The 24,589-nt window shown below is 38.8% G+C and overlaps 1 protein-coding gene across 2 annotated transcripts in view; it reads left to right on the forward strand.

Moving 5' to 3' along the window:
• AMMECR1 (AMMECR nuclear protein 1) overlaps nucleotides 1-24,589 on the forward strand; it is a 96,124-nt gene that overhangs the window by 38,604 nt on the left and 32,931 nt on the right. For both annotated transcript variants that reach the window (XM_036402077.2, XM_036402078.2), the window contains exon 3: nucleotides 19,981-20,091. In XM_036402077.2, the coding sequence (XP_036257970.2) occupies nucleotides 19,981-20,091 (111 nt within the window). The remainder of the gene's footprint in view (nucleotides 1-19,980; nucleotides 20,092-24,589) is intronic.

A 24,589-nucleotide genomic window follows, 5' to 3' on the forward strand; every position in this document is an offset into this window, starting at 1 on the left:
AATAAATTGTTTTGCTTTGACAGAGAAACTTTTACCTTTCTTTCCAACCTGCTTTTGTTTTGAGTAAGATTTATGATTTTCTTGAGGTGGAGATGAATAGAAGCAAACATTGGTCAATAACAGAGCTCTGTGGAGGTAATGAATTTGGAGACTGTTGTGTGTATAAATAATTTTTCACTGAATTGGAACTGAACTATAACTCTACTATTGTTCATGTTGAACAGGGAATGGGGTATTGGTTTTCTGAACACAGTATCTTTGCTCTTAATAAGAGTGGTTGCCAAAATAAAACTCAAGGAAAGGATTCAAATGGCAAACAAAGTATATGTTAAGCAGTAATGTTTTTTGGAGTAGTGATACTGGAGACTTTATTGCTTAACTTCAGCCACCTAATAAAATGGATTTTTATTTGCACACCATTTCATGGCAGCCAAGAAATGGAGCAGTGTAGGAGCACAGTTTCTGTGACAGGGAATAACAGGGAACTGAACAGACAGGCTCACCCTGAGGTGTCAGGGAACGTTGTGGCCTCCATGTTTACGTTGAAATGTCAGAAGACTTCAAGTTGATAATTTTGAAACTGTGGTATGTGAAGGACTTTTAAAGCAAAGCTGCAATTTGGTGGGTTGTTTGTGTGGCTTTTTTTTTAACCAAGACAGCAGGCCAATAAAGTGCTATAGTAGGTGATCATTGCTTCTAGAGCTGGTAACATGGCTGTTTATCAAGTGTTTTTATATTATCATCCTGCTGTTCCTCCTTATCTCAGTTGAGGTTTCCCCCATCAGCTGAAGTATGCCCACTGCTGCTTGTGTTTCAGGCTTGGATGCAGTTGAGGGAGTGGCAGCCTCTATGGGGCTAAAACTGGAAATGATGATCAGAGGAAGTCTGACCTCACACCATGAGGTGGAACATGGCACCGCCTCATGTGTGGTGTGGCACAGAGCTGAGTGCTCTTCATGAGGTGGATGCTGTGCAGTGGCTGTATCTGAGCAAAGTCCAGTGTGTAAATCCATGCTTTAGTTTTCAGCAAACCTTGCTGATCACAGTGTAGACCCACCTTCCCCAGGTTACTGAAAGAAAAATGGGTGCCCAATCTGAGGTTGCAGCCTGAGGTCAGGGAGCAAGGTGCCGCAATAGTGGAATTATTCTGCCTTGGAAGAGGTGAAAATTTGAGATCTGGCACCGTGAAGCATTGCAGTGAGAAATCCAAAAAGGAGCAATTTGGACCTCTCTGTTGTTTTCAAGGGATTTATCGTGTTTTTCATAGACCTTTAAAAGCTATCTATCCTTACCTGTGTTGGTTCCAAAAAAAAAAAAAAGAAAAAGGCAGTAGGGTGGTTGAATGTTTAGGTTTTTTGGAGTAAAGATAAATCTTCAGTGGTTTGACCTTTAGAAACTTCATTAATTAGCCAATATACAGATTTAATAACAACAAAATAATACTTATCTTTAGATCAGTGATTTGGTCTGCAGCTGTTTTATTTTAGCTAATTCCTAGAATGATTGAATCATGGTTGTATTGGATCTGCTCATAGGTGGTGAGTTGGTCTGGGGCTTTTTGGTAGTATACCAAATACTTGTTTTTAACAAAACTAGAAAATTTATATGAAATTAAACACTACACACATTCTTGTGCCACAGTTGTAGGATAAAGTGTTTTCAGAGAACTCCAAGTACTAATTTTGAAAGTCTATATATATACTTTGCTGGTGTGCAGTGTAGTTGTATTTTGTGTTAGCTTTAGAAATGTGTCATTTTCAAGGTTAGTTTTGAAGATGTCATTAGCTTTCTGCTTTCAAAAAATGCCTGGTGAACAAAACCAAAACATGAACACACAGATTTTGATGTGTCAAAATTAAAATGCACTCTGGTTATTTTCCAGAGTTTTCAGTCTGATAGGATGATTTTTAAAATTCAGCTTTGACATTTGAAGGGATCTCACGGAAGGTTTCTCTACATAGTTATGAGAGACTATTTCCATCCCATGCAGTGTTTGAGAGAGTATTTAATTTTAGAAAGAAGTGTTTAAGCTTTGTTGTGGAAACATTGTAGTGTCTTTGAGATTAATTCTGAGTCTTTCAGAATTTTATTTTTTTTAGTCCTGTTAGTGTTGAATAGCTGACTATCTCATACAGTGTATTTGTGTCCTGCAAGCCACTTGAATGACATTACAGAACTGGAGTGCAGTTTCCCAATCTGACTTCACTCGCATACCAAGACTACTGCAGGCATAATTAATGCTCTGACTAAAGTTTGCTAGTTTGGGGAAGTAATGTGGGTTAAATGCAGCCTTTGAATGAGACTCCATGTCCAGGGCAAGCAAAACATCCTCATACATGGGGATACATACTCCTCCACACCCTCCCTTGAGCTACTTGCATTGATCATGCTGGCTGTGCTGTTTCTGCTTGATAAGTCAGCAGTGGATACTCTGCTGCTTTTTGCTAGGTTATTTTTTTGCTGAGTTTTAAGACTATTTTGCTGAGTCTTTTAGCATGCTAAATGCCAGAGCTAGCTTAAGGGATAGGATCTTCCCATGTGGTCTGGGGAAGACGGGACCCTTGCAACCAGCCAGTATTAATTTTAGGCTGACAAGAACTGTAGCTCCAGTTGTTTTAATCTGGATTTGTCTTCTGCTCTGAGAATGTAAATGCTCTCCTGGTTGATGCTGTAAGCCCACTGCTGTACCCAGCAGTGCTAAAGATTACAGTGAAAGGAATTTTTTTTTTGTGGACTCATTTCAATGACTTTTCCCAGCTTTTGGCACACTGAGCAGGTAGGTTGGTGCCTGCAAGTACATCCAGAAGCTGTGGAAGAAAAAACAATCACATAACAGATTTCCTTTTGTGATTCTTCTGTTGACAGCAGTGCCAGTTGTCTGCCCTACATCTAATTCCCCAGTCATCAGAACAAAGCTTACAGGCTAGAAAATAAGACTGAACGGGGATTTTTTTTCCCCCTTGTTGAGTTCATCTGGGTACATCATAGTGCTTTTATGTACACAATTGCAAACATTGCAATGTACAGCAAACCTTTGGATAGTGATTTTAAGATAGTGAAGGAGCCTGCAATATGTAGCAGAACCATGTGCAGGCTGTCACAGAAAGTCCTGAGCCCATTTTGGGTGGCTGAGGATTCCATTTACAAGTAGATTTTTTTTTTCCAAATAGTCCTGATGGATTGCTTCCACAAGGCTGTCTGGTGTTTAGCCCAGTAACTCAATGGATCAACAGCTGGGTGCTCTAATTCAGAAGGATGGCACCAGCATGGGGGAGAAGTATTGTGGCCTTGCTAGGATTTTCTCTCAGAGAAGCTGTGTGTACTCTTTCCAGCAGACTGGTTGTCTGTGCTCAGTGATCTGATCTGCTGCTACTTTGCAGGGATGGAAATTGTGTTTGATTTTCTGTAGTGTCAGTCCCTTTAGAGTCTTTAGTGTGCTCTGGAATTACACTGGCAACCTGTTGCCCAGCAGTTCCTCAGTGTCAGGTTTGGAACTGTCCTGTGCTGGCCCCACTGAACTATGTCTGACTTGTCTGTTCAGCCAAATGCTGCCCCTGTACTTAATTCAAATTTACCTCATCCCTCTGACCTATATACTATGAAGATAGGTGTGAATGTCTCCCCAGTTGCTTCACTGGTAAGTACTGGGAATAGTGTTCCACTGAGCTTCTCTACACTCGTGTTGTCAATCCTGTGTCCTTTTCTCATTTTGGTCTGCAGGAGACCCCAGTGGTTTTTCTAGTTGGTTTCCTGCTTTTGATGTAGTTAAGTAACTTTGCAAGGTGCTACCCAAACATGTTAAGTTCTATTTCCTGTTTATTTTGACCTACCATGTATATTCTAATCTCTCCTGTTCTCATTAAAAACTATCTTCTCAGATTTGCTTCCTAACTTCCCCATTTAATCATGCAGTATGTAGGCTTTTATTGCAGGAGCTGATGTATTCCTTTGACTGCTTTTGTTTTCCTTCCAACTGTGAGGAGTTTTTACTTGATCTCCTCATACAGAAATTTGTCTGCTTTTTTTTTGTAATTTTTTCCCCTCTCTTCAGGGTTGTGTGGTTTTGGGTTGGTTTGTTTGTTTGGGTTATTTTTGAGAGGAAACAGGTTTGAGAGGATTGCTAATTACATTTTTTACACTGTTCCCTTAACATTAATTATTCATGTGCCAATAGTTTTTTGTGTCACTGTGTTCAGCTGTGATGTTGAAATACAATTGCATTGCAGGCACAGTTACATAGCAGCATTCTTATCCTTTAACTAGGTCTTGTGTACTGCTAAAAACTAAGCCAAAAATGGGATCTTTTCATGTAGGTCCTAGCACTAATTTTCAAGGTAGAAATCATTATTTGGGGAAAAAAAAAATCTGTTTGCCATTCTAATGAGTCACAGGCTTCACTTTACTTCAGGAGATTTCAGTTGCCCATTGTTATTACCTTTCTTAAAGTTGAAACTGAAACTCTGTAACCTTCCTGAACTGGTAGTGTAGTTGATCATGCATCTTTATTACTTGATTGTGTGACTTCTAGCATAAGAAGTTAATTGGACTTCTCCTCTGCTGTAACACTTTATGCCATTAAATGTTTATTTAACCTTCACAGACTGTGCCATTCCCCACCTGCCTGTTGTTTGTTGCTCCTGTTGGAATTGCTGAGTAAGCTGGCAGGCTCTCAGCATTATCCTGTTTTGGTTTGTCCTCCTTCCATCAGATCTTGGAGATCGTTGTTACTTTGAGGGTGTCAGGTAAGGCCAAGTATTTGGGCTTCCCATGTGTTACTTATGAAATTTCTAGCAGTAGTGTAGAAGTGCTTGTAAGTTCCAAAACTCTTATTAGCATGCCAGTCTGGCTGACTCTGGCATGACTAATGTGCGTGCTTAACAAGTTCTTCCTGTTCCCATCATGCCTGAATCCTGGCTGGCTGTATCACTGACTTCCTTTCTCAGCCTCACATGTGGATCTGGCAGCACTTAAGAAAGTAAAACCATGGAAATCCTGAGTGTTATGCTTCTGTCCATCAACCTGAGTTTACTTTCCAGAGAAGCCATTCTGTGATTCCATACACTGCTGTTACTAGTGTGGATTCACTGGACTACTGGTTGTTTGGTTGGGTGGTTTTTTGTTTTGTTTTGTTGTTTTTTTGCTGAATCACCAAGTAGTCACTGTTCAGTGTAGAAGCCCTGTGAGTTTGCTGCCTTTCCATCTGCTGGCTGCTGTGCCAGCAGTTTTCAGATGCCACAAATACAGCAAGCTGTGTGTCGAGTAAAGTCATCTGATAACCACACCTGCTTCTTCCCAGTCCTAAGTCTAAGTCTGTCTACTCCAAGGAGGATTCCTGTGTCAACAGGAAGCAGAGGGTGGATTGTTCCAGAGATTAACTCTGATCCATCCTAGGTCCACATGAATGCAAGAGATGGCAAAAGGCATGATGAAGCTGGAAAAGAAGACAAGTAGGCAACACGAGCCTTTTTCAATGGTACTCCTTGTTATCTGTTATAAAATTGTAGTGATGTTCATATGAGGTAGTGGACTTTTTAAAACTTTTTTGATTTGTTCCCTCATAATGAAGGCATATCCCTAAAATTGTCAGTCTTCAAATAGGAAAAAAAATGCGGTTTTGGGGACCAAAATTGCAGACAGCATCTCTGTACTTTTATGAACTTGTGTTTGGTAAAAGACTGTGAAAGAACTGATGTTCCCAGTGAGGATCTGCTTTATTAGTGTCCCAGGGACTGCCAGTAGAAGATTCTGCTGGAAGAATGTAACAACAGGGAAAGCCTGTAAAGATGCTTCTGTATCCTCCAGTAATTTTCTTTACTAGAGCTGGTGTGTTTGTGTTTATGGGTTGTCTAACTGTATGGCTGATGATAGAATGTGGTAACCAGTATACTTGCTCAGAAAATGGTGCTCTGTTATCTTGGATGTCTGAAAGTAACCAAGCCATATATATAGCCTGCTTAAAATTGTAGCCTCAGTACTGGCTCTATGTATTACTGCATCTTTGTGTCACTAACTGCAGTGTATTCTCTTCCAAAGGGATCAGTGACCGGTCACCTGGCTTATTGCTAACACACCTCTCTGTTGCCTGAGTGCTTAGTGTGTTCTTTTTCAAGGTTAGCATGGTCATGTTTATCTCATGACCAGTTTTGTTCTGCCTTGTGTGTTGCATAATCTGCTAAAGCAATGTGTCTGAAAGCTCCTCTGCTTTTTCCAGCAGTATAGTCGGTCCTCATGAAAGTAATTACCTCTCTTTAATAATCTTACTGCTGTTTCCTGTTGTTTAAGCTGTACTGCATGTGTTTCTTCTTGTGAGATGCAAATGTAAGTAGTGATCTCATTGCCCTTTTTTACTGCCCCTTTTGCCTCTCCTCTTTTTGAGCTGACATCCCTGTGCATGCCCTCACACAGTGAAACAGAGGAGAGAAACACACTTGGTCCAGGCTAAACTGGAAAAAGGAGAGAGATGTTTTTAACCAGATCAGTTCTCCTATCACATTTGTTCATTGCAGAGCAAGAGAGTGTATGGCTGGCTGGGGATGGGAGGTTACAGTGAGTCTGTATTTATTTAAGCAACAGCTCTGGACTTTACTGTTACTCAACCCTTGATGCAGTCATTAGTGATTTAAGGGGTGGGAAGACAATGAGACATCATCCAGTGCATCTAAAAGCATGATATCCTATGTTCTATACCTATGCTGTCTTCCTTAAAAGCACTCAGTTTCCATAGATTTTCAAACCAGGGAGAACTCTGTGATTTTGAATCATCTTTGTCGTCTTAAAAGTGCTGTCTTTTGTTACATCTTTATCAAAAATACAAATTCCATTTGGCTCTAATTCCATCCCTGTATTTAGACTATCTTAAAAGTGTCACCTAATTGCTTAAATTACATGGCTAAGTTCTTTACAAACAGTGCAGTCTAGAGTGCATTGATTCAATAGTAATTAATTTATTCCAGCTGTTGAGTTAGTGAAGTCTGAATTAGAGGGCAAATTCAGATTCTTCAGAGGCTTGTTTTTTTGCTCCTCTTGCACTATTGTGAGCTTCTTGAAACCACTTCCAAAATTACTGAATGTTTACTAAATTTTCCAAGTTAAACATTTTGAAAATAAATTCTAAAAACCTGAAAGTAAATGCTAAGGTATCTTCTTGTTTGCTTCCTCGTGTTTCAAGTCTCCTGCAAGCTACTGTTATGCAGCGGACTTTATAATATGTAGTTTAAAATAAGAAGGAGCAATGGTTTTAAAGGAATAATTTTGTGTGTTTGGCTGAACTACAGTCTCTCCTGTCAGCTGACAGCTTGGCATATAAGTTTTGTGATATATTATTGCTATAAAAAATGCTGTGTAGTTTCAATTTTTTCCTTAGGTTTCTTTAAATATTTCTCAATCCTTTGAACCAAATTCCACTTAAGCAGAAAACTCCTGTGTGTTAATTTCTCACAGGCTTGGCAAATTCTAAGCTATTGGCATAAATTGTTTGTTCATCTGTTTATGTTGTGCCCTTAGGTGCTTCTGTCTCAGCATGCATCACACATTTGGCAACTAACAGAAAGCATTTTAAAGGTCCAAATGGATGCCTTTATGACTATACCTAGTGTCTTGTTTGTATAAAGTGTCTGAACTTAATTAAGAAAGTTATTTTCCAGAACAAATTGCATACATTGCATTGCCTTCTTCTACTCACTGATCTAATATTTTGAATGAAGAGTGTGTTTCACAGTTAGCTGAAATCCATTAAACATAAGTTATGATTAGTCTGTAGCAGGAGAACCCCAGATATACCTCTATTAAAATTTTGTGTGACCTTTTATTAACTGTAACTCCTGATTTTCCATTAATGGCTTGAGTAACTCCTTCAAGTAATATTTCAGCAGAACAAACAAAACAGTTAGTGAAAATCCAGTGGACCCTGGCAATTTGGGTAAAACTGGCAAGTCTAATCAGAGTGAAAAATTCATTATCTTCACTGGCAGTGAGAACAGACTCTCTTTTAAGGTAGTCTCTGTAGACTCTGAAGGTAGGAGTAATTTGTTAAGGTGCTGTCTGAACTCTATGCAAAACAATGTTTGCTAACTCCTGGTTTGTAGCAAATATGCAGCAGCTACTTGTGAGCATGGAATTGTTTTCCCTCTTAAAAGAATGGAAATAATACTGTGGCACAAAGCTTCCAGCCTTTTAGTGCTTGGAGAATGCTTTTTCTCTATCAAATTTCAAAACCAATTTTATGCCTGCATCATTCTGCTAGTGATAGAAGGGGAAACATTATACCACTGCCTCAAAACGAATGTTTGCTGCATTCTTGCTAGTGACTTCTAAGGAAATAAAAATATAGGAGCTGAAGCTATTCTTACCAGATTGCTTTAGCACAGTCTTTTATGGGGTGGAAGTTCTGGGGATCTCACACAGCTTTCTAAAACATGTTTCATGTGGTGTTCTTAAAACATGTGGGTTTGGATACATTCATGGAATTTTAGAAAAGTTTTCTGCTGAATCCTTTCAAAGCATTAATTGTGAAAAAGTTACTATGGAAAGGAAAATACTTTCAGTGGAAATATTTTGTCTCAGTTCCAGTCTGTATCTGCAGTGATCACAAACTATACCTGAGATCTTTGATGGTCCTGAAATTGCTTCAACTTTGACTTGCAAAGCATCCAGTTATGTTACTAGGCTGATTGTTCTGCCCTTTAAAATGCTCTTCTTTGACATGACAATCTCTAATTCAGGACTGTTTGGTCCTTCTGGAGAGGAGACTCCATAGTGTTGCTTTGGATAAGTAGTGCCAGTCCTTGATAAGTTGAAGACTTGTCTGTTTGTTAATGGGTACATGTGTTTGAGCTCATTTTTAGATATAAGAGCTGCTTGTGGCTTGAATTTGCCCACTTTCTTTGAAACTTGGGTGGGGAGGTGACTTTGGCTGGAACCTATCTACCTTGAAAAACTTCAAATGTAGCCAGAGTTTCTTGCTAAGTGTTTTCCTGGTGTTTCTATTAAGAGCTGCTTATGGGAACATAAAATAATGTCATGTCGTCTGAGGAATGACAGAGGTGGAAATACCAGCTTTGTTTTATGAATAGTTTTTCTTAACAAACCAAAAACAAGTTAGTTTGATTTGATTAAAAGGAGTATAATGGATGACTGCTCATAAAGGCATCAAGGAAACCAAAGTATATTTCTTCAGAACATTTTCAAATGTCCCATAGAAAGTCAGAATTAGGTGACTGCAGATTTTGAAGTAATAATTTTAATAATTTATAATGACACTGAATTGATTTATTAACTTCATAAAGTTGATTTTTCTGCTCTGGTTCATAATTGTGCAATTGAAGAAAAAGAATTACTTAAGTAGGTCAGAGCATAAATGTGAAGAATTCTATAATGTGTATATATATTGTTGCATAATTTTATTAAATATTGCAAATTATGGTGCCTTAATAACCTGGAATGTGGTGACACTTGTTCTTGGGTACTTTTGACACTAGAGCAGAATTTTCTCTGGAGTTACAGTCCTTACCCAGGATGTGTTTAATAAGCATGTGTACTGTCTGGAGAGATTAGGCATTACTTTAGTAAGAGAAGTTCCAAAGAACCTGAAAGTCTGCATTTCAAAATTCAAACCCCACTTTCTCATAACCTTTTACTGATTTTTTTGGGGAACATGCTGAATGCTCCAGAAGTTTTAATCAAAATGAAGGTTTCAGAATTTATGGAGCAAATAGAGACTTATTTAGTGAGGGTTGAGGACTTTCTCCCTGACTAATAATGGGCATGTGGAGTGCAATAACTTGAGTATTACATGATTTCTTCCCCCCCACACCTTTTTTAAAAAGTGGTTGCAAAGGGAGATTTAAGTATGAAAAAGATAAAGGGAGGACAGAAATGGAAGAGGAAATGAAAGGCATGGGGGTAGGGAAAGAAAGCCTAAAAACACATGGAATACAGAAATGAAGCACAATGAGCAGAAGAATGAGTTTTGAAATGTAATGAGTTTAGAGTATGATGGAGGTAGGAGTACACGTTTATTCTGTAATACCTTGTCACATCTCAAATTGTGTGAGGGTGATAATGTTCATCAGAGGAGTGTTACATGTTAATGGCTTTGTTACAAAACAGTGTACAGTTCAGCAATTCCTGATCTAGTGCTTAATAAGAGCCAGAATCATCTAGGCCAAGTGCAGAGCCATCCTATCTGCTCTCCCACCTATGGCACTGTGCTGCTCAGATAAACATGCTCGCCTGGAAATAGTCAAGGGATGTCTGTCTTCAAGCTGCATTGCTCCAGACCTGTGCTGAGAGACTTATAGGCACCTTTAATGAAAAGAGCATTTATGGAACAATAAGCCTTTTTAAAAAGCAAAGCTGATTAATTACTGTGTTTTAATTTTTGGTGTTGACATAGAGATAGTTGGTTGGTTTTGAGGAGCAGGTTTCTGTGTGTTTATCCTGCTGGTCAGGACTTTGATAGGATTAGCAGAAGTTTACAAGATCGCAGGCTAAACCTGGCTAGTCAGAGGTAAATATGGAAGAGCAAGGGATCATGGTGAGCATGATCACAGACAGTGCTGTGAAAATGCCCTGGTGAGGAGCCTTGGCATCACTGTGCTGTGACGTAAAGAGCCTGGAACCCTTTGTCCCGTTCTGGTACCTCTAGTCTACATTGTTAGCTTCTGTTATTTAAAACTAAGGGACATGTTCTACATCACATTCAAAGGAAGGTGAAAAACTCTTCTCTTTCACCACAGCTCCTTCACTTCTGTAGTCTTTTGAGGAGCACTGAGTTTTCCATTTTATTCTTTCTTGCTTTTTGATTCCTCCTATCTACTCTCTAATCATGTCCTCCCCTCCCTGTTTTGTGTGGGTGCCGGCTTCATGCCACTGTTCTTCATCATTGCAAGGAGTATTTTCAGTTTGAAATGACTAATAGTTTCCCTGTTGCATGGATGATTCTGACAAGAAATAGTAAACATAAAGGCTGTGCTAACATGAATGTTGCTAAGATCAGCAGCCAAGGAGCTGGAATAACCTTGTGATACTGCATTGGCTAATACTTGGGTCATACTTGGAAAGCTTTCTTTACAGCTGTATGGGTTAGAAATATTTCTAAGGCTTGATTTATTTTTTTTAATTTAAAAAACAACTCTTCTCAATTAAATAACATAGCCATGTCTATATGTATCACTTCTGGCCTAACTTCAGAGGATCTCTGTTGGATACTGATCTTAATTTCTTGGAGATACAAATGGCTTTAGTGACTAAAGTACAGCTCTAGGCTTTGATGCTCTAAAGATACTCAATTCTAGATTACTTCAGTTAATGGTTTAGCATCTTTCCAGATGTATAAACCTGATACCTGCTGATTGAGGTATAAAACAGCTTGATGATCTTGGAGTTTGTGGTAGAAAAGAGCTGTGGTTGGAACATTGTTGAAGTGTTGTAATTTGAAGCAGTCTGAGCTGATGAACTGGTGTTTCTTGGTTAGTGTGTGCATACTCAGCTGTGTGACACATCAGTCCCTATAACCTGTACAAATACAGGTTATACCCATTTGAAGTTACAATTTGGGAATTCAGGGAAGATAAACATTCCATTTTAGAGGACAATTCAAGTGTCTTACCTTAAAACAAGTTATGTAGGCCTAAAGATTCATCAAGAACTCTGAACAATGAAGTGAGTAATCAATGCACCTGTAAGGAAGATGCCATCCTGAGGAATTTCCAGGTGTGCTGTGACCTGTAGGACTGCAGACCTTAAGTGACTGTACTGCCCTGAGACATATCACTGTGGAGAATGTCATGATTTTGAAGGTTGTTTCTTGAAAGTGCAGTCTGAGGAGCTGTAGATATTCAAACTTCTTTTAGCAATGCTTAATAAGCTATGCATAACCAATGTGTGGGATTTCTGAGGCACTGGCTTTTGCTACATGTAAATATGTATTTTAGCAAAGTGAACAGCAAACTTAGGAACATATGTCATAGAAACTCAGTTTGTTTCATGAACTTGAGGGGTTGTCTTCTGAGAGTTAAAGGGGGAAGGTACAAAATAATTACTTTTTCATTTGTTTTGATGTTTTATTGGTCATGTCTGACTGAGCATTCAGTCTGAGCATACCTAAAATTTCTTATCATCCCCCTATAAATTGTTGCTTGTCCCCTCTCTTCCATGGCATGCTGCCCATGTTGCCTGAGCTCGTGTAATAGAGAGTACAAGAACAGCAGCTCCAATGCTGCAGCTGAAGGAGCAGACACAGATTCTAGCTGTATTTGTGAATTTATGTCCTTTTTTGTCCGTTTTTAATGTGACCTTAATTAAGGTGTTGTAGGTTCACTTTAGAAAATGACCTATGAGGCAGCAGTCCTTTTATTTTTAACCCTGATTATACTCTTGTTTAAACTAGATATTCTTAAAATAGTAGCTGCTTTCTGACCTTCCTTAAGATTAGCTGCTTAGATAAGCAGAACTTACTAACAAATTCACACCTAGCAGCTCAGGTTTGAGGCTGATCTCTCTAGGGCACATGATCATTTCAGGAAAATCACCAAATAATAAGTGGTTTACATGCCTAAAGAAATCAATCTCTAAATGTTGATTTCTGAAATACAGTAGTTGGAAGAGTTGCTCATTTAGTCCTGAGAATGACTGAAAGAATATGCTGTACCCTCAGAAGTAATTAATAACCTTTTCAATAATTGCATAGTATTTTAAATTCAAAAATTGCAATTCTGACTTCTGAAGGCAGTAGATTGTGATTGTCTTTGGGTCACCATGCATTGGCAGTAACACGAACCTTCTTCATTGACTAAATGTGTTGAAGGAGTAGTGCAATGCAGACTGTTTCTAAGAAGCTCAGCATGTTTCCCGCATGGAGGAAAAATGTTCCCCTTCTGTTTGGGGAAATCTATGCTTGACGTGCTCCAGTCTTTGTGGATTTTGCTGGGAAAAAATTTGCTGTCCTAGAAAGTTGAGGTTTCTTATGTATGTGTGATTTGACACAGGCAGGGGAATGAGTTTGAGACATTACTCAGTAGCTAATTCTCCTTTTGATTGTGTAAAACTAGTCAAGCAAATTGTGCTGTTAACAGCTTGTGTCAAAATATGTGTTAAGTGTCACTGTAGTGAAAAAACCCCAACTTTTTGTTTGCAGCTAGCCCAAAAGGCTCTTAAGAGCCTTTCAGAACAGGAAAAATATATGGGCTTCTCTAAATTTTCACTTTAGAATGTTTTTTGAAGTTGAGATGAAGAAACTGGTTTCTATTCTGGATTCAGAAAAAGTTGAAGAGCACCTTGAACCTCAAGAAAGCTATTCAGTCCTCTGTTCCTTGAAGCAATGAATTATTTTTTCTGATCCTTGAAATATTGTTAATATTACATATCTCTTTCTCTACTCAATTCTGCAGTAGTGCTACATAAAAGGAAACATACAGAACTATAATATGAATGTGGGTTTTTCAGATTGTTTTTGACTATGGGATTTGTAATGACAGTTCTCTCCCACAGTTTTACACAGTTTCATGTGTGAATTGTCCCTTTGTTCTCTTACCTTGCATCATAAAAAATTAGAAAATGAGTCTGCAGTGACCATCAGGAGGCCATTTGATCTTTTCTCTTGTTAAAGGATGGAATCAAATACATTTACAGCTTTCCTGACAGTGGCCAGTTTTTGGAGGCCTTTGAGGAGACACTGGTGATGGCAGCTGTACATCCTCCAAGGCAGTCAATCCCAACATTCATGTTTCTTACCATTAGCACTTTCTTTAATTTAATATCTTACAGTGTGGATTTCTTAACATCTTCTGTTGCCAGATGTTCCCCTAAGTTTCTGAGTAGCTGGCAAACAATTTCCTTGTCTTACTCTTTCTTCTCATAAATGATTTTGTGAGGAGCTGGCAGTTTTCCCTTTATACTCATTTATATTCATGCATTGCAAATTGATTGTCTTAGTTGTGCCTCTTCTTGTGCTTTGCTGTTTTTCTGTCTGTCTGCTCCAATTTTTCCTAGTAGATGTGTTGCTGTGACTGTCAGTCTTTATGCACTTGAGCCTTTTTCCTTTGAGGAAGGAGCTTTGGGCTCCTGTGAGAAGCTCCTGACTTCCTTTTCTTGCTTCTCTCAGCTTCTGGAAAGCTGTATGTATTAATTGTCTGCATTTACCAAATTCTGTCTTTATATATGTGGATGGAAGGCTGTTCTCTTATTCTCCCTTGGAGATTCATGAACTCCTGTCTTGACTTTCTTGTGTCTTAGCAGACTTTCTGGAATATATCTGGTGAGCTAAAATGTCCTTGCTTTGGGTGTTGTATGTAAATGTCCTTGTCCATTGTGTGCTTGTATGATGATGACTGTTTGAGAAAGACAGCAGATGTTCTCGTGGTTGTTGACTAGCTCTGTGGTTTTATCCACCAAGTTTCCCTCTTTCATCACAAACCAGGTACTCCCAGCATACCTCAGAGGTGTGCAGGTGCCCTTGATAAACCTGTTGTGGGAGGTGCTGCCTCCTTCACTCCTGAGCTGTATTCTCTGATATCAAGTAATGAGAGTTAATTCATGGAATTGTGACAGCTGGAAATGTCCCAGCCTGGAGAGTGCTGGAGTTGAGTGCATCAGTTACAGGAGGGAGGCTGCTCTCTGTGCCTCCAGACAGGGCTGGCGCTACACCTGTACAGGAGGGGTCACAGCAGACCATCCCAGTGACAGACTGGAATTCCTTTTCCTCTGGATGCTTCTAGTTGGAAACAGTATTATGTGAAGGTTTAGTGTTATTAGAAGGTGTAGCATGATCACAAATAAGACAGAGTAAGCTTCATGTGAAAGAATACGAATCCTAAAATTTCTGGAACTGGAGGGCAATAGCTCATTCCCTTGTGTTAAAAAGGAAAATGCTGGCAGTGCGCTTTGCTTGTTCCGAGTGCTTCCTGGGAGTGTGAGAGCTTGGAGATCCTCAGAGCTGGAGTGGAAGCACTCTGGTCTTTACAAAGGGATGAGTGTGCAGCTTTTCCAAGTGTCAGATCCTACAGCTCTGGGTGTCAAGTAACATGAGGGCTGTAGAGGCTGTCTTACCTTCTGCGGTTATAAGAGGTAGTGGTTAAAGATCTGTAATTGAAGTGTCTGTCTAAATATCGTTTTACCTCCCAGTTCATCAAGTTAAATCCTTTTCACTTCAAAGTCCTCCAAGTTTTTTATTACTTGGAAGTCTTCAAATGAAACAAACATTTCTCACTCATCTTTTATGAAAGTAAAGAAATATTCTTTGTCTGTTACGCTTTTTTCCCCTGTTCTTCTCACCTTCCTCCCCTTTCTTTTTCTCCATAGCCACAACAAGGAAGAGAAACTTTTTATACTGGTGGTACCAGGGCAAGACCAGTTTATTTATGGTTCTTGCTTTCTCTCCCACACTCGAACTTAAAGGATCCCTTCACTTTTTGGTAAATAAGAGGCAGCTTGTATCTAGTGCTTCATATTGAAAGAAGTTATTTTTAACAGTGCATTCTGCATGATGTCACTGTAAGTTATTGGCATGATGACTCTTAACTCTGGTAGCTGATTGCTAAAATAGCTTGCAGACTTCTGCTTTCAGTCTAAATATTTTCAGTAACATATAGCAACAGGTGAGTAATTGGTTTAGGCGATTTTGGCCGTGAAGCATTACCAATGCCCTAAGCACACTTTTTAAGCATGATGTATCAGAGACTGTTCCTGATACTTGCTTTCAGTGTTTAGATAGGTTTATACATTGTGGCCTCCATGGGGATTGTTCCAGTTCTCCAGGAGTTGTTACAGAATAGTGCTCAGGTGAGGTTTTATATATAGTTTTTTCATTAATGAGAAGAGTATAATAGTAGCTGGAGTCTGACATGGGCAGCACTGATTGGGTGACCCAAGCACCTGGGCTTCAGCCACAATTTTCTGGCTTGCCTTTAAGGTCGCTGTTCAGGGTGTCGGATGTGTTTTAGAATCTGACAAGGAGACAGACTTTGTGATGATTCCAGTTGTATATAAGGAAGTAATATCAGTTTAAACTCAGCTGTGTTGCAGTGGTCTCTTTAATTTAGTATTGCCACTGAAAGGAAAAAAACAATATACATGATCAGCTGGTTTTCTTGGGGTAGTGCCTAACAACCTCTATAGCAAATTTCTAAAACAGTTCCTGCTAGTTAGTTAGAGCTGGGCAAGACTTTTTTCATCAATAGCAAGTCGTGCAATGTCTGGATTGTGAGTTCATAGTCTTCAGATTGCTTGTGAATTTGCTGTGGCACCTGTAAGTAGTTTTGGATACAAATACTTTTTCCGTGTCTGGCTCTCAAACAGCAAAATCAAAATGTAGATCCTTATGAAAGCAGATTGGTAGTCATGTTTACAGGGGCTTCAGAGGGTCTGGATTTGTTCTCTTCTTCTGTTCCTTTATGGTTTGAAACATCTTCCACCATCTTTCAGCTACTGATATTTGGTGGTGCTCTGCAAAACTGTTAACGCTGTTAGCAGCATGTTAGAGGTTCCTGGCACCACAATGAGAAGCTGAACAAATAAATTTCTGAGTCTGGTGGTTCAAGATAGCTCACTCCCAAGCTTGGAGCTGTTTCGCTTTTATGCTTAATCCTTAACTGAGTAAGAGAACTGCTTAAGGCTGATTATTAGAGCACTTCCTAGGGAAGTGCAAAGTCTGGTTTTGTGAATGTTTTTTTCTTTAAACTAACAAACAACAACATCTGCAGCTTTCTGACTACATCAAGAGGCAACCAGACAGAAAGGTGAGAGCACTCCACCCAGTATGCTCTTTGATTCCTGCGGGATATGTGGCTTCAAACTTCCTTAGGCAAAAAGAAGACTGATCTCCAGGATGCCATGCATATCCTTGCTGTACATCCTTGCATAATAAATCCAAGCATCTGCAACCTTTCCTGCTTCTTACTAAAGATTTTTAGATCTAACAATGTGTTGCTCAAAAAACTCTTGTTTGTATTTTAAGAAAAACAGGTAACAGATGAAATTTTTTTTCAAGTTGAAAATGAACTGATTTACTTAGCTGCTTTTGACATCAATATCTCTAGAGTTTGGGACTTCAGCTTCAAATTTGCAGTTATGTCAGATAGCAAGTTTATTTGTGGGTTACTGGCTTTAGAACACAACAAAAGAATTGCAGCCTTGAGGAAGATATGCTGGCAGCTGAAGCCAAGGATGCCAATAAAAAGCTAAATAACATCACTAGTAAGAAAAACACTCTTTTCTTCCCATAGCTTGTCTAGCTTCTGTGAGCAGGTTTTCTATGGTCTTTGTTTAGTGTAAGACTAGAAATGCTCTCTGAAGATTTTGTATTAGGCTGTGAGAGTTAGTACTAAAATGTAGCAGTCAGTGTTCCTAGTTCAGAGATGGAAGCATCGATTCAGGTGCAAGACCTTCCTCTGTAATTCTGTCTGCAGTTCCAAACATGGATGTTCAAGAAGGCAAATTTAAACTGGAAAAAAGTGTAGAGAAGAGATGTGATGGTCAGAATGGAAAGGTCCCCTTTCAGAGGAAACTGAATGAGCACATCCCACTCAGCTCAGCAAAGTGAAGTCTGAAGAGGCATGTGAATTATTTCTATAAATACTTTGGGGAATAATAACCAGCAAGGGAAAGAACTATTTAAACTAAAGGACAATGTTGGCACAAGAATAGATAGGTACAAGCTGGCTGGAAAAACATTTTGGCAGGAAATTGGAATGTTTTCAGAGGTTCTGAACTTCAGCAAAGTTTTGAGGCAAGCTTCAGATTTTTCATTTTGGGGAGTTTGTCACCATTCTACTGCTGACAGTAGAACATGGATCATTTATGAACAGAATTATATAATTATTCCTTACAATAGCAGGAGCCCTGAAGGTCTCTTTCAGCCTTATTTTTTGAATTTTAAGAGTTAGAATCCTCTTGGGTCGCTGACTGTTCTGAACCTGTGGTCCATATTACACTTTGAAGACATCTGTGATGGTAATTGGGTAATTCTCTTCAGTAGGCTTAGATTTCCTGTGTAGACATCTTCACACCTTTAGTGGCTCCTGGGGAGCAGTACAGAAGTTGAAAGGTTGGAAAAACATCTTTAGTCAGACTTTGTGTTGTATGGTAATAATGGCTTCCAGTGGTGATTGATTTACAACTCAGTCAGAAGTGTATGTTTATACTCCTACTACCAGTAGTACAAAAATATATGTATGTAACTTTTACATTTTGTCTTGTACTCATTGACAAGGTACCTTCAAAGTGTAGGCAAATGTTTCAGTGCTATTTGACCAACAGTGAAGTTCTCTAGGCTTCTCTTGTCCTTTTAAAGTAGCAGTAATGAGGCACCTTAGAAGAAATACAGTTTTGACAGGAAAGTAAATATGTATATGTTTCCTTGCATTACAGCCTTCCACTAAGTGTATTACAGCTAATAAATCTCATAATCCAAAGATAAAGGTCAAGAGAATAATCCTAAAGTCCATTTTGAGTCTTACTCATGCTTATTTCTGTTCAAGGGGAGAGACTGTTTCCAGTGTCATTAAAATTTAATCATTTTGTTGGTACCATTAAGGATGACTGGGATACCTTTCTTGAAAATGTAGTAAAATGCCAGTTGTTGATCTGAATGGAAAATAGTGCAATAACCCACATTTTATTAAATGTTTGGTAATGGGCTCTTTTTGCTTTATGCTTTTCAGTACTTACTAAACAACTTTTAAAAAAGGGAGGGTGGTGGCAGTAAAAAAGAAATTAAAGGAAATCCAAAAGAAAACTATGACTTCAGCTTCCTCTTTTATTCATTGTCATTGAAAGAAGGGAACTTGTCCAGCTCAGTCCAGTGAGGAGGAAGTTGCTGTACCAGCAGGTGATAACAGGTTCTGGTGAGTGAGGAGAGGACTGGGTGCTGCTTTGTTAGTGCTGCAGACTGAGGCATATCCTTTTCTGCCATCACAGGATAAGTATCTTGTGCCACACCAGATAAAGGAGATGATGTGGAAGGAGAAAAGGGATATGGACTGTTCCTTGAGAATCCCAAAGTGCACCCATCCCTATGTATGGACCCCCAGGACAGTTACACCCATCTCTGCTGCACTGTGCAGTGCTGCAGGGACTGATCTCATATAATACAGTGCACTCTTCTCTTTGTAATGCACTTTGATTTGTCACCTTTCTAGAAAAAGTAAATTTTACATGCTTTTCTTCTTGAAGCATCCCTGTTCATCTCAGTGTTAGAAATCTTTGTGAGGGTTGGTATCCAGATGCCATGTGCTCTCCCTTGAGAAATTATTAGTGCAGTTTTCTCTTGCTTGTGTATTGATGAATGCAGTTCTCTAGAACTGCAAGGAAAGGTTTGGTCCCCAAGACTGTATGGTTCTCCTCTTTCTGATTAATTTAGTGGAGGACTTGGTTTGTTTTTAGTATTTCTTTGTAACTATCATGGTCATGTGTTCAACTTAGATTTTGCTCTACTTCTGGTCATTTTTGATATTTTTAAATGCTAACTTGGGATTCACGGAGAAACTATCCTTTCCTCTGGTCGTTCTGTAAGTTTAGAGGGTGTTCCTAAATTTTGTTGTCTTCTAAGGATTTCTCTTTCTAGCCAACAGTATTAGGACCAAAGTATTTGTGTTCAGGAGAATGGATGGCTAGTGTGGCAGGGGTATTTTTCTCTTCCATAAAGGGTTTCTTATATACAGATCTCTAAGGTGAGGCTTTTCCCATTCACAGGAGAAGGTTAATGGGTAAGGTACACTGAGCATATTGGATCTGTTGCCAGGCAGTTTCATTCTGTCCCTAAACTATTCCTGTAATCTTATTTTCTATTATATTACACAAACCATGTTTCTAGAACAGTCAAAAGAATTACAAAGGACATTTGTCACTGCTATGTCCTGTTCAGATACAGTAATTTTCAAGATTTGCCCCCTGTTGTCTGAAATGGAAGGGCACTGTTCCTGAAATTTCACACCAACTGTCAAAATTGCTCCTGTGATCACGTCTCTCTTTTCCTCCCTACCACAGCCCACTGTTTGTAACGTGGAAGATCGGTCGAGATAAGCGATTGCGAGGATGCATAGGTACTTTTTCTGCCATGAACCTGCATTCAGGACTCAGGGAGTACACACTTACTAGGTAAGAATTTGTTTTCTGTAGCCTTGACTTACATATTTAACTAGTCTGTTGAGGAGATGATAGGTGTGCTTTGGTTTGTTTTGGGTTTTTTGGCTGTGTCACTGTACGGGTCAATGAAAACCTGTGTCTCCTTTTGGTGCTGAGAGTATTGTCTGGATATTTGACTGCTGGTGTCATGAGGCCATGCTTGCAGTTAAAAACCATAAGTTAAGCCTATTCTCATTTTATTGGTCTGTAAACTACTCTCCAGTAGCTTATTGTAACTGATTATTATGGTATTTTTCCAGTGTTCAGACAAATTTTAACCTTAGTAGTTAATGTCAGGCCAGAAGACCAGAAAGTCAGATTTGGGGATTATCCTATTCACACTTCTAAAACAGCAGGTATTCTCACCTCTTCTCCATCAGGTGCTTCCAATCAGCTGCAGTTAATTTAATGCTACAAATTTCCATTACATGTTACTCTTCAGATACATCCCAGCCCCTGAGTGGGAAGCTTCTGGATGAGGGAGGTAAGTGATGATAATCCTTCACTCCCTGGCAGCATAATCTTCATGTTTTGATCTACACCTAAATTCATTCACCTTAATATTGTTCCATTTCCTTTGCATAGAGTGAAAACTAATAAGTTTATCACTAGAGCTAGTAGCAAGCTTTCTACTTGTTTTTCTAAGAGTTTTCTTAAGTTTATTCTCTAAAGAATCAATGGAATTTTGTTCCTTTCAGCTACAATAGACTTTATTGTGCTTTAAAATAGAAGCTGCATTCTGGCATGTGTAGACCTCTAAAATTGTCATCACTTAAAATAATTAGTGCTTCCAGACCACTTTACATTTGAGGCTTTTGTCCGTTACAGGAACTTCCTCTTTGCTGTTAAAATGCCTTGTCCATTCTGGCATTAAATAATACTAGAATGGGAGATGTTCTTTTTTACTTATCTCCCTCGTTAGTTGCAACCTGAAGTTCATTTCATGCTTCTCTGCTGAGCTTGAAGAAGATAACTGCTCATCTCCTGGAGCCCTTACAGACTTCTGAAAGACCTGGTTACCTTTATTGTGTTCAGTTTATTTATTATGCACTCTAGAATGTTTCTGCTTGTGTCCTTTAAAACCTCAGCATTCAAAATGGTTGGTGAGAAGAACCTTTTAATATATTCAAAGCAATTTCTTTGTTGAGGGTTAAAAAGCTTAAAATCTTAACCATTAGTGAGCCAAACTGAATGAAAACCAACTTTCCCCCTGTACTGGAGAGTGTTTCATTTAGGTGTTTTACAGTGCCTGATCAAGAGCAATGAGCTTGTACAGAAAATTTCCCCCTGAGGCTAGGAATAAGATGAGAGCTCAAGAAAATAGTTTTTGTTCCTCATAGATTTTTCCATTCTCACAAATCAGACAGGACTGTACACTTAAATACCTTTAAAACTGGTTATATGATTCCTGACTGCATTCTGTGAAAGCTGAAGTCAAAATACATGAAAAGTGATGAAAATTAAAGAGAACTGAAATAATTTCAGTGCAGTATTTACAGGATGGCCACATGCTGTGGAAGTTTATACTAGGCTATTTAGAGGACAGATCAATAATTTTCAAGATGAGGAAAATGGAACTACATACCAGCCTATTTTTTAAAAAAGTCTTCAGAAGCACATAAGTTGCTTTAAAATAAAATGTAACATTTAGTGCATATTGGATTTTGTTACCTTTTATGGTAAATCTTTTTTATGCTTATGGTACCTAAAATGTTTCCAGGTTGCTTTATTTTTCACATAACAACCAAACTTCAAATATGATCACTGGAATGTAGAGTTCATATGAGAATGTACAACAAAGGTGTTCCCTTCTATCAGTCATTATATAAAAAAAGAGAGAGAGGGTTACCTGTGATTAGTTTCCTTCTTGTGGTCAGTCTTTTCAACTGTGGGGCTTCCAGAGGGAGAGCATTTGAGGAATAAAAGAAGCACCATTGAAGTGTCGATGGCTTTGAGAGTCTGGAGCTCGACAGGCCTCCCCAGGAAGGATTAGAAACTAGGACATTATAGCTTGCTCCAGCAGTATCTGGGCAATAGGCTGCTGCAGAAGACATGGCAATTCCTGAAAGGGAAAAACTTATTCAGGAAGGGCAGAAGTTAATCAACAAAGTAGGTAGAATGAGAATGGGCTCTACTGCAGAAAGTGGAACTTGACCAGAACTTTCAGTTGGCAATGCAGTCAGATGACTGCTGACTTTATTTTCCTTTGACACTTTTCAAAAGGGAGGCACTTTCCTTCAGTCATTTTGAAGATACAGTGTGGATAAACTGAACTAGATTGTTTATCTAATTAATTAATTTTTACTCTTTTCAGTACCTTCTGTGTAATTGTGGCCCAGCTTTCAGTGAGTTAAAATGGCACAAATGAACAGCTGTTTTTAAATACCCTGGTGCTTAGCAATCAAAATATCCACAATTCCCTTCACACATAATTTTATTGCAAATATGTTGCATAGTCCTTAGGATCACAGGAAATAAATTTTGTTATTTCTAGTGATCTCTGGCTGTATATCATATCCAGTGTGTAGCATACACATCTCTTATCTGCATACAGTAGTGTAGTTCCTTTGAAGCAGCATAATGATAGTTCATCTAGGAATCTGGAGTGAACAATTTGTTTCTTGGGACACCCCCACCGTTCACTTTTTTGGGTCTGAAATCAAAAATGGTGGTGATCTGTGACCATTTTGAGCTCTGTAGGTTGTTGTGCTGATATTGCCAGTATGTTCTAAACAGGAAATTTATGTGGAATGATTCATCGTTAATTGGATGCATCTGCCTAAGTTCTGAGGAGGGATGAGAATACCCATAGTTAAAAAAACTATTACTGCATTCCTTATAAAGTCGACATGTTAAATTCAATTTTCTTTGCAGTCATATCAGTGAAACACAGGGGAAAGGATGTGTATTATTAAAATCTTCTGCAGAACTTTATGGAGAGAGAGATTCAGACTTGGTGATTTGTATTTCATTTTACTAGGAGATAAACCATGTCCAAATGTTCTACAGTGTTGCATATTACATTTTAGAATGAAGAAATTTTACCATGGCTACAATAGTCCTTTAGACCGAATGTGTTAAATTGATTATCCCACCTGAATGCATAAAAATAAACCAACCCAGATTATGAAAAATACCTTATGTTTTACAGCTCCTTCAAGAAAATACTCTGAACTTGGAAGCAGGTTACCACAGAATTTCATAACAGGTTGATAAATTACTTTTTCATGTATTCTGTACAGCAGTAAGTCTTAGGTTTTGGCACTGAAGTTTTAAACTCCTGGTTTTATAAACTTGAGATATTGAACAAAATGGTTTCAGTTCTTTGTTTTAGTTTTTAATCTATTTCATAGAATTTGACATAGTATTTTATGCCTATTGGATGTGAAAGTATAGGTGCATAAATTTTTATCTCTGTGTTGGTTTAGCCCATTAAGGCTAGAATATGTATCTGGGGAGGGAGGTAGTAGAGAACAGGCAGGTGAAGGAAGATGTCACAGGGCAGAGTCTGCTGTCCCAGAAGAAAGTAGTGAAGAGACATTGGAGGACTCCAAGGCTTAAGTGTATTAACCTGATGGGTGAAAACTGGGTTTAACCCTCCTTCCTTTAACTAGCATAGACCTGTCTCTACTGACTGGATGATGTAATCAGATTTTTTGTTGTGTGTTCTACTTACCACTCCACCTGAGGGAAACAGGACTGCTGACACTCAGCTTAGATGTGGCTGATCAACAAAAGAAAACAAAGAGAAGCTGGGGATGAGAAGCACAAGATAGAAGGGGATGAAACCTATGACCCAACTTTCTCATAAGTGAATTTGGGTGTACATCCATATGAGGATTTGGCTACTGCTGGCGTCAAGTACTGCTCTGTCCCTGTCAGCCATGTCAAGAGTCAGTCCTTGTTGCAATACTGCCTGCTCTCTCTGTCAAAAACACTAACCCTTTTTTCCTAGTCCAGATCTTACCATCCAACTGTAAAATATAGCAGTACAGCTACAGCCAGCTAATTTAAGGGTGAAATTGAAAAATACTTAATAACTGATCACATTAAGATTGATGCTGGCTGTACTTGCTAAAGACTAGTGACAAGTTTTAGTACAGACAGGACAACTTCCTTCATGTATTTAGTTGAGTTTACTACTCTAACCCTGTAATCAGTCCCACAGGGCAGTGCTAACTTCCCAAAACCTTTACTGCCAAGCAGTGTTGCTGTGGGTGTAGGTAGTCATTACCATTGATCCAGGGCAAAGCATACTCATTCATCTGACTGCAATTTTTTGAACTGTAGAGTTGGGGGGAATTACATGTTTTTACAGTTGTTGTGGCCTTCATTGTTGACAGGAGTAATAGATAGAAATAATTTGTCCAAATAACATCTCATGTAATATTTGAGAGCATATTGTTGCTTCTGTGTTGCCCACTGATAATACTTTGCAGGCTGTCTTGCTTTTGACTTTGATTTATAGTTT

This window comes from Molothrus ater, chromosome 14 (assembly GCF_012460135.2).
Source record: "Molothrus ater isolate BHLD 08-10-18 breed brown headed cowbird chromosome 14, BPBGC_Mater_1.1, whole genome shotgun sequence".
NCBI lineage: Eukaryota > Metazoa > Chordata > Aves > Passeriformes > Icteridae > Molothrus > Molothrus ater.